At 44.6% G+C, this 10,581-nt stretch overlaps 1 protein-coding gene across 1 annotated transcript; it reads left to right on the forward strand.

Moving 5' to 3' along the window:
- Positions 1–7,252: 7,252 nt before the first annotated feature.
- LOC119290767 lies at positions 7,253–9,442 on the forward strand. The gene is made up of 3 exons (XM_037569413.1): positions 7,253–7,509; positions 7,590–7,709; positions 7,794–9,442. Exons 1-3 carry the CDS (start codon positions 7,316–7,318, stop codon positions 8,908–8,910), a joined length of 1,431 nt encoding a protein of 476 aa, XP_037425310.1. The 5' UTR covers positions 7,253–7,315; the 3' UTR covers positions 8,911–9,442.
- Positions 9,443–10,581: the final 1,139 nt, after the last annotated feature.

The raw sequence follows: 10,581 nt of genomic DNA on the forward strand, positions 1-10,581 counted from the left end.
CCCGCTGGGCCCGCCGCCGCCATCGCCTCCACGGTCGCCGACGCCGCGCCCGCCTCCACCGCCGCCTCCCGGTTCCCCTCCTCCAGGAGCATCACCAGCAACACCTTCGCCACAAGCCTCGCCGTCGCCGGCTCCCGCACCGCGGCCACCACCCTGGCAACAACGCCATCCGACACCGTCTTTGAAGTTTCCGCTGCCTCCATCTCCCGCTCCACCGCACGCAGCGCGACCACCACCTCCCCCGCCACGAACTTCTCCTTCGCGCTGCCAGCCACCGTGTGGTCGCCACCTCCTGTCCCTCCTGTTCCCACCACTGACACCAACGAGGCCGCGTGCCCCGCCCCCGGCCGGCATCTCCCGGTGCGCGCCGCTGCTCATGTCCTCCCGCTCCGCGCGCGAGCAAGCGCAGCAGCAGCGGCAGCACCACGTAAATGCCAGCAATGGAGGCGGGGTAGCCACGCGCAGAGTTGTGCAAGGCGACGCACCAGCAGCGGCGCGCGCCGTATGGCGGAGCGGGCGAGCCGCCTCGCGCGGTCCGGGTCGGCCGGCCTCTTGCCCCAGCAGCGCGGCCACAGCGAGGTCACTCCGTCGGCGCGGAGGTAAAGCGACAGCAGCAGCGGCTGGCCGGGTGGCTCGCGACTGGCTCGGGTCGGCGGCTGAAGCGGCGTGGCCGGACTGAGGCAGCGTAGCCGGCGAGTTGAGGAATGGCAGAGGCAATCCCGCGGCGGCAAGGCGCAGCTCGTGGTACAAACGGCGCGAGGCAGAGGCCGACTCAGCGGAGGCCACTTTGTCGGTCGTGGAGGCGGCTTGGCGGCGAGGCGACGGGCGGTGGCTCGGGGCAAAGGCCAGCTCGACCGCTTCGGCGAGGGCGACAGCGTCAAGGAAATGCAAAGTCGGTTTGAGGATTAGGGAGGGAAAGGGATTAACTCGAGACACACGTCTCCAAAGAGCCACCCACATGCGCCTCGAAGCATCGCTCAGGCCTGGCTCTCAGGAAACTGCCGATTCGGCCGTTCCCAACGGGCCAGGCCCAGGGATGCTTTAAGAATCGTGCTATGCGGACTGAACAGTGTATGCGGGGAACCAAACAACCGAGGTCCAAAAAGATGCTGCATCGCGCGGGTCTGGTTGGCCTCGATGCAGGCAACCAAACTCGCCCTCACATGACGTATAGGACACACGCACACACGCGTAGATGACTCACACCACGTACATGGACGCCCATGCATTGCTTTTAGGAACGTTAGTGCCTCAGCGCGAGAAAACATTTCGTTTGCACGCGGGTGGATGCGCATGTCAGCGACTTTTTTGCGCGCGAGGGAGCCGGATTTTCGAGGTATATTCCAAGCATATGACTATCTTTATTTATTTGCATATATTATAACTGAGCACTTTTCCTGCCCTCTCAGACTATTAGCATTCGTGGCCGTTGGATCGTCACTTGTGGTCATTTTCTGCCATCCGATTATCTCTTAATCGCATCGCGAGTCGTTTCGTTCGATCCTAACGAGCGCTAACCCGTTTTGGGTCCTTGCTCTTATGGCTTTTTTCGGCCTCTGGGATTAAATTGGGCCTACCAGGCCTGTAATCATCCCTCGCGTGGAGGCTGAGAGACTCCCTCACGCGCAACACCTTGACCTGGGGCAAGCATGGCCCATCGGGAAAAAGAGCAGATGTGCGAGATATCTCCTCTTCCCATCGTTGCTCCTTCCCACAACCGCAACCACTCCTGTGAGTGGTGGCCAGGGTTAGCGATGTTTGATCCGCTAGCGAGGGAACCGGCGGTCGAGGGATCTAGCGGACGCCAACCGCGCGAGGGATCCAGCGCTCGAGGTAATCGGTGTCGTCTCTCTTGATCTGATGGCGGTGATGGAAGGAGGAGTAACGGGCCAGAGGGCTAGCGGCGACAAAGGACTTGCGGTGGCGGCGGCGGCGGTACTCAGCAGATGACTTGACAGCGAGCTAGCAGGGTTGGGGCGGAGGACTCAACTTCTTTACTCAAGGTACGAACAAAACCAAGCGACCTCTCCCTTTGTTTCTCAATCTCCCGATCGCTCAGACGAAACCCTTCATAACTGCTTCATCCGATGTCTCTACTCTGCCAGATCCTCTGCATCCACCCCCGGCGGCGCCGGCAGAAACCCTAGCAATGGCGATCTCGCCTGGCCGCACCCTTAATCTGTTGTAGGCACACCCGCGGCACCAAGGATGACGCTTCCGCGAGGTTGCCGCGATGAATCCCACGACAGCGTTCCAGGTACTACCTAAGGGGGCAGGGCCGAATTGTAGTGCCTCACGCACTCACCGGTGATAGCGAGGGAGCCGTCAGCCACCGGGGTAGGAAAGCACCTCCGAGACGAGCGAGGGGAGTTGAGGTGGGCGAAGTGATCCAGAGGGCAGGTGCATGAGGGAATCCAGCACGACGCGCATCAATCGAGGCGCGTGAGGGGAGCCGATCCAGCCGACGAGGGGGTCCAGGCGACGAGGACTACAAATGCCACGGACTGGTTCTGGTCGGAAAAAAATTATATGAGACCAGGTCTCACGGTTAGCAGGTGAGACCCGCCCTGATGGATGACACGTGGCATTCACAAATCACAAAGCATCTAATCTCTCCGCCCTGATTCTCATCCATCAGGATGGGTCTCACCTGCTAATCCGTGAGACCTGGTCTCATAGAATTCTTTTTCGTTCTGATCTGTTGGTTTGGAGGAGTCTTGCGGGCTATATATCCATAATTTTTACTACTTTGATGTTTCCGAAAGACAGTATTTGGGTCTCACATGATCTGCATCAAGTCACCAAACATATCGACTAGGGATGCTAGGGATGCCCATCAGGCCATATATATTTATATCAGTACTAATATGTCCTATATTCAGCATTTGGATTGGATCTGACATAGGGAACACAAGACCTGTCCAATTAAGGCCAGATGGTTCATCAATAGACTCCATTGATCCTTATATTGTTCAAGAATTTCAGGATTTCTGATCTAACAATTGATTTGACAAGTTTGGGATGTGATGGCTTGGGTAGTTACTTGTAGTATTTATTTTGACAATTAACACTTCAAAACAATAAAAGTACGATCTTCTCAGGCTGAAAGCATGGACATGCATCCCACTTAACTAGGTACTTCTGTGCCACAGATCGATGTCAAGTAATACAATAATTCTACTGTCATTTTTTTCTTTTTGTGTCCATCCTATCATTCTAATCACACTGTCGGTATTTCATATTCCTGTTCAGACTTGCATACTCTTAAGAACTGCATGAGTATCTTTTTGTGCGTTCATACTCAGATCTATCCATTCTCTAAACAATGATGACATAGGTAATTTTAATTGTGTTTGTGATTTATTCCATGGAAACTAAAATTATGTCCATAATATGTCCAATTGATTCATGGGTACCTTCACTATTTGATTCCCTATATTAATTTTAGTTTCCCAAACAATTAACATTATGGCGTAGTTGATTTGTGGTCTGCCATATTATCTCCAGTTCAGAGCTTTGTCGATACTATTGACGTGCCTCAGTCGAATGAAGAGAAGTCGCAAATAACATAGTTAAGACTCGGACATGGGGTCATCTCATCAGTATATAATCTTACACTGCATACTATGGAAAATCTGAACGTGTTTTCACCACATGTGTGTTGATAATCTGCAACACGTACAAAAAAGGTATAAAAAGGTTGATTGCCAATTCTTTTACTTTGCATTTCTCCCCTTTTCTATGTTCTTTGTTTATGTCACTTCTAGATAGTCGGTATAATAATTTTAGGGCATGGTTTCACCTTATGGAAATAAATCTTTTGTAGAGAAAGATATTTCAACTGAGGTATCTGCTACAGAACTTTGGAGAAGAAGCATACCTGGAATATTGTGTTCTCTCCCTGAAAGTTTTCTCAAACTATTCATAGACAATGAAATGAAACTCAATTATTCAATTTCCATGCGATTCGGGATGATTGAAACAAGTACCGTTGTATCTTTGTTTTTCCCATGCGGTTCAACATGATTGAAACTATTATATTTGACTGTGTCCTACATTTCTTTTCAAATATTAGCTGGGCTTAGATTCTTACTGCTAGGCTTTCTTAGGGAAGAATATGATCAGGTGAATTTTTAGCTCTATCGAAAATAATTGTGGATGATAAAGTGGTTTGAGACATAACACGTCACGATGTTTCTACTACTATTTCTTCATGTGCCTTCATGTTGTAGGCATATGTAGTTTCAGTGGTGCACTCCTTTTGCCTCAAATACTGGGAAATGATAATGCAAGCAATGTCGAGCTCCAATATGGTTTCACTACTGTTAATTTTTGAACCAACACAAACTACACTCAACCATACATGTTCATGTAGATGGTACTTTCATGCTTTCCGTCCTCACATATTTACATAATTTCTATCATTATATTGTAAAAATGGACGGGCATAGCAACGCGTGCCATCAATGATATAGTCCTATCTTATCCCAACTCGCCCACAAACCAAACGCCTGCGGCAGCTACGCAGGATTTGAACCCAAGACCAGGTGCTCCACAAGAAGTCCTGATTCATCATGCACCGGAAAACGATTAAGAACCAAACCAAGCGCTTATCTATATGTTTTTAGAGTTTTAAATCGCAAAGCATTTTTTTAAAACGTGAATGTTGTATGAAACCTCGAACAGTTTTCGAAATTGGGAGTAAAATTTGGAAAAACTCAAACTTTTTCTAAAATGGTAGACAAATTTTGGAAACAGGAACATTTTTCTAAACTCAACTAACAAATTGAAAATACGAACATTTTTCTGAAAACGAGAACATTTTTAAATTCCGAAACATTTTTTGATAGGTGAACATTTTTTGAAATTCCCGAACAAAATTTGAAAACATGAACATTGTTTGAACTCGCAAACAATATTTGAAACACGGACATTTTTTTGAAATTTGCAAACATTTTTTGAAACTCCGGAACAAACTTTGAAACACAAACAATTTTTGAAATAAGAACATTTTTCAATTTCCAAAACAATTTTATGGATATGTGATTTTTTTTAAATGGGAACATTTTTGAAACCCCCGACAATATTTGAAAACACGAATATTGTTTGAACTCACGAACAAAATTTGAAACAAGGACATTTTTTGAAAATTTGCGAACAGTTTTCGAAACTCCGGAACAAAATTTAAAAACACAAACATTTTTTTTAAATTTGCAAAGAAATTTTGAAACGGGAACTTTTTTTTAAACACACAAACAAAATTTGAAAGCGATATTTGAGATCCTGAACAAAATTTGAAATGTTGTGAAAATTTGAACAAATACATAATTTAAAGAAACAAAAACGAAAAAAAAAGAAAAGAAACAGAAAAATAAAAAAACGAAAAAAAAATGAAAAATAGAAAAAAAAGAAACCAAAACCAGCCAAAACGGTTCCAGAACCTTCTAAAAGATTCCCAAAACCGGTAGAAACCGAGACCTGAACATTGGAGCACGTTCCCAAAACCAGATGCGATCTCCTCGTTAGCTATCTTAGATGGGCAGGCCCAGCTGTTCGCTTCCGGTCCTCGCTCTATGCCTTACCGCGACATTACACGCAGAGAGCCTCAAATAGGAAATTTCTACTGGACGAATTTCAATAAATTTGGGCCGGCCCAGTGACGGTTACCACCGGTTTTGGGAACCTTCTAGCAGGTTCCCTGAACCGGTTTTTTTGTTTTTTATCGGTTTGTTTCTTTTTTCGTTCTTCTGTTTCAGTTTCTTTTTTTCCTTTTTTCTTTTTCCTTTTTTTTGTTTTCTGTTTCTTCTTTCAGTTTTCCTTTTAAAGTTAATTTCTCTTTTCAACAAATTTTCTTTCTTTGGTATTTTATTTCTTTTTCTTTTCTTTTCTTATTTCCAAACTTGTTTCAAAATATTCAAGTTTTGTTCAGGTTTCAAAAAAAAGTACAGCTTTCAATTTTTTTTCTCAAATTTAAAAAAAAGTTCTCATTACACAAAAAAGTTCAAAACTTTTGAAATTCAGAAAATCTACCTGATTTCAATTTTTTATTCACTTATTAAAAAAGTTGACACTTGCAACTTTGTTAGAATTTTTTAAAAATTGCTCTCCATTTCAAAAAAATTCTCAAGATTCAAAAAATGTTCATGCATTAAAATTTTGTTCGCGCTTTGAAGTTTGTCCTCTGTTTCTTTTATTTATGTTTTTTCTCAAAATTTCACAACTTCGCAAAAATTGTTCGCAAATTTAAGAAAAATGTTTGTTTTTTCAAATTTTGTTCGTGAGTTTCAATAAATGTTCCTATTTCAAAATTGACCATGTTTTCAAATTTTGTTTGCATTAGAAAAATGGTTAGGAATTCAGCTTTCCAAATTTAGAAAATGTTCATGTTTTCAAATTTCGTTCACAAATTGCAAAAATGTTTGTAAATTCCATAAATTTGTTTGGGAGTTTGAAAAAATGTTCCCGTTTCAAAATTTGTTCGCAAATTTCCAAAAATGTTCGTATTTACTAGTTTTGTTCGGAGTTTTGAAAAATGTTCTGCTTCCAAAATTGTTTGCAAATTTGAAAAAATATTCATTTTTTCAAATTTTGTTCTGGACTTTCAAAAAATGTTCACGTGGAAAAGTTGTTCTTGTTTCCAAATTTTGTTTTGAAATTCAAATTTTGTTCGTGTTCAATTTTTTGGGTAGTTTAAAAAATGTTTCTGTTCTAAAAAATATGTTCGCATCCCAAAATTCGTTTGTGTGTTGAAAAATATTTGAATTTTCTTAAAATTTGTGAATAAAACTAATAATGTTCGCATTTAATAAAACATTCACGTTTTGTTTTTGAAAAAAAAGAGTTGTGTGTTCGAAGTAGATTTGGCTTGTTGTACGGGCGTCCTTAGTTCATTTAGTAACGCAATGTTAAAATGTATAAAACTCTAGTCAGCTGGATTGGCAAGGAGCACGCGGTCGCAAATGTGTGGTCGCCAGTTCGATTCCTGGGATCACGCCTGGCTCATTTTTTTGCTTCCCTTTTTTCTCAGGCGGTACAGCTGGATGGGCCGGCCCAGTCAGTCTGAGTCGCTGTGCGTTGCGACACCAATTTGACGCAAAGAGCGTCCAGTAGGATCTCCCACCACTTACCCCCTTAGGAACGCCCGGTTCAAAAGGTCCAAAAACTATTTGTTAATAAAAAATGGGCCGGGCCGAACACGTGCCGAAGCGATAGGAGGAGTCGGTTTAGAATTTGAGACGCGAGAAAGATAAAAGCCGTGCCCAGCCCCCCACCCTCCCCGAACCCTGGCTCTGGACTTCTTCCGCCGCCGGGCAAGATGCGGAATCTAGGGTCGTCCTCCACGCAAACTTTGCTGATCTGCTACCGGCGGGCAAAGGAACCTCCAACTCTCGCCGGCCACTCTCCTGGAATCTCTCGAATCCAGAGCTCCGATGATCGGAGCTCAGAACTGCAGATCCCCATTTGGGGAGCAAAGCAAGCCCGCAGTTCAATTTCCATCCACTATAAGTGGCAAGTACAGTTCATTTCCATCGCAATTTGTCCTCCGGTTTCTCTATTCGAATCCAACCCGATCCTTCAACGGCTTTTAGGAGCGACTGGACGAAATTCGGGGTTGAGCCTGCGGAGGACGATATCTCGAACTCCTCAGACCAGATCCCCATTTGGGGGGCGAAGCGAGCACGCAATTCAACTTCCATCCAAACCGATTGGTAAGTACCGTTCGATTTCCGTCGCAATTTGTCTTCCAATTGCTCTATTCGAATCCAACCCGGTTCTTCTCCTCGGCCTTATAGGAGGGACTGGGCGAATCTCGGGGATGGGCCTGCTGGGCTAATCGCCGAGCGCCTTCTCGCCAACGATGTCGCGGACTACATCTGCTTCCGTGCAGTTTGCCGTCCGTGGCGGCTCTGTTGCACCGATCCGCGCACTCATTGCATCCTGGAGCGCCACTTCCACCCACTTCACTGGATTATGCTCAGGGAAACGGGGGGCTCTCCACGCTGCCGCTTCATGAATATGTCCACCGGATGCTCAAGGTATGTACATCTGCCGGAGCTCTGTGGCCATGACGTTTTCGGCCCTACCACGGAGGGCCTGCTCGTCCTCCTCGACAGGACCACCTGGGTGGTTCGCCTACTGAACCCGCTCACCCGCCAGGCAGTTGATCTCCCACCTGCCACCGCTCTGATGTCCAAGAGTGATCTGAAGGAAGCGTCTTGCAGAAGGGATTTGTTGCAGGTGTCGGGCGCTGGCCTTGCTGACGACTACATCTTCGCGGTCCATTTCAGATGGATCAAAACCCTTGCTGTCGTAAGGCCGGGGGATGTGAATTGGACAGTGGTTGCTCGTGGCAGATGGTTGTTGCCAGCCCTGTCTTTTGCTGGCCGCTTCTACTGTGCCACCACCGAGGCTGTTATGGTGGTGGAGACTAATGCAGACCAGCCACCACGGCTGGTCATCGCTGCAAACTTGACTAGGCCGTTTGCCACGATAATGATGGACACTGTGCATATTGTGGACAATGGCGGGGAGCTGATACTTGTGGACCGGCAATGCAATGGCAATGACAATAGAAAATACAAGGTGTACCGTGTAGACTTTGAATCAAAGAAGATGGTGCCCATCCATGGGCTTGGTGGACGTGCAGTATTTATCGGCATTGAACGTGCCCTTTCAGTCTCACCTTTGGTGTTCCCATCTATCAGTGAAGATGCAATCTACTTGGGATTTGATGGGCAGACGACGGGCAAGCTGGACAATAGCCCAATTCATCTCCTATATGGCATTGCAGAGCCTCGTCAATTTGAAGATAACATTGACGACAGCACACTTTATGAACCCTTGGGTGTCGATAGCTATCTGTCTTGGTGTGTCACAGGTTATCGGGACACCTTAAGGGACATTGTCTGATCTACGCACATGCTGCATCAACTATTTGTAGCTATACAAATATTCATCATGCTCAATCTCCCTACTCCTTGTTTAGTACTGCCTCCGTTCCATAATATAGTGCATATAGATTTTTTGAGAAGTTAAACATCACAAACTTTGGCCAAGTTTGTGGGGGAAAAATATTTACATCTAGAATATCAAACATGTATCATTAGATCCATCGTAAGATGTAGTTCCATATTTTATCTATTTGGTATTGTAGATATAAATAGTTTTCTCTACAAACTTGGTCAGAGTTTGTGAAGTTTGACTTTTCAAAAAATCTATACGCACTACATTATGAAACGGGGGGAGTATTTGTAAAAGATTTGTAGTGTTTGTTTCAACTTGATTGCTCACAGAATCAGATTCTGAGAAACTGCCCGTGGACTCAACTATGTGTAGAATCAGCTGTCTCTTTTTATTTCAGTTGTTGCAGTCCGAGATTGTTGTCTGAGTTGTGTACTTGAATGTCTGTAATGCTCTGGATGAAATTGTGTACTTGGGCTTTGTTTGGCAGCGCAGCATTTAGAAAATCGTGGTAATCCAAAACCACAGTATGTGAATTCGTGGGCAAGGAACATGTAGTTTCTTGAAACTGTAGTAATTTTTCCTCAGTTTTACCAAAACTATGGAGGTGTTTAGCTGGTGCCTTTTTTTTTTTTTGCGAGGGATGTCGCTGGTGCTGTCTTACTTGGTTTTGACTGGCTGTTACGCATGGTTGACAGCTGAAACTAACTCAGATACAGTAGGGGCTGTTTGGTTTCTAGTTACATATTGCCACACCTCACCTTAGGCAAGTTTGATCATGTTAGGTTGGTGTTTGGTTCTAGCCACACCAAGGCAAGATTTTGTTTATGAGTAGTGAACCTCACATGTCATAGACACAAAAAGTGTGGCAAGATTCCCTTAGGCAAGTCAAAGTGTGGCTACAATTTGAGGAACTCAAGTTAAGCAAGTGTGACAAAAAATAATATGGCAATATAAGGCAAACATAGTGACAACAATCCAAATAGACCCTAAGACTAACCGGACGCATGTGTCCGTACGGTCGCGTCCTTTTGGCCATACAGACGCCTGTGTCCGTACAGACATCTCTTTCCCATGTCAGTGTCCTCTCGAGGCGTCCCTTTGAGCTTGTATATACTCAAGGCAACTAGTTGACCAGTTGCGCCAAATGACGCAGAGACCCGCTGAAGCCATGTTGTTGACAAAAATAGTTTCATTTTTCAAGGACCATCTGTTAAACCATGCTATTTTAGAACATGTTTATCACGCTGCGAAATTTGAGATTGCAAAAACAAAACATTTGTGTAATATGTATAGTTTTAGTTTGAAAATATGGTCATCATGATGAGAAACCTAAGCTAAAACAAACATATTTGTATGTTATGTCTGCCATGCCACAACAATTCCCAATTCACACTTGTGGTGTTTTGAAACAGTTTGTCTTCTTTAAACGTTTATTTACAAAGGAAAACTTAGTAGCGTGAATAATACTTTAACATTTTAGGTAGAAAAAATGAGGATTTTACTTTGGAATGCAAAGTCCCAATTTAGACTAATAGTTACTTGAAACGCTTTGCATTTCTCGTATACATATAGGTCTTAAATATGGTTTAGCTGCGCATAAGGATTTTCAAGCTTCAA

Source organism: Triticum dicoccoides, chromosome 4B (assembly GCF_002162155.2).
Source record: "Triticum dicoccoides isolate Atlit2015 ecotype Zavitan chromosome 4B, WEW_v2.0, whole genome shotgun sequence".
Lineage (NCBI taxonomy): Eukaryota > Viridiplantae > Streptophyta > Magnoliopsida > Poales > Poaceae > Triticum > Triticum dicoccoides.

Excerpts from the sequence above, each read along its gene's own strand:
- LOC119290767 (XM_037569413.1), top strand. The coding sequence starts at position 7,316 with ATGCGGAATCTAGGGTCGTCCTCCACGCAAACTTTGCTGATCTGCTAC. Across the intron at positions 7,510-7,589 it reads ATTTCCATCCACTATAAGTG|GAGCGACTGGACGAAATTCG; the intron begins GCAAGTACAGTT and ends AACGGCTTTTAG. Across the intron at positions 7,710-7,793 it reads ACTTCCATCCAAACCGATTG|GAGGGACTGGGCGAATCTCG; the intron begins GTAAGTACCGTT and ends TCGGCCTTATAG.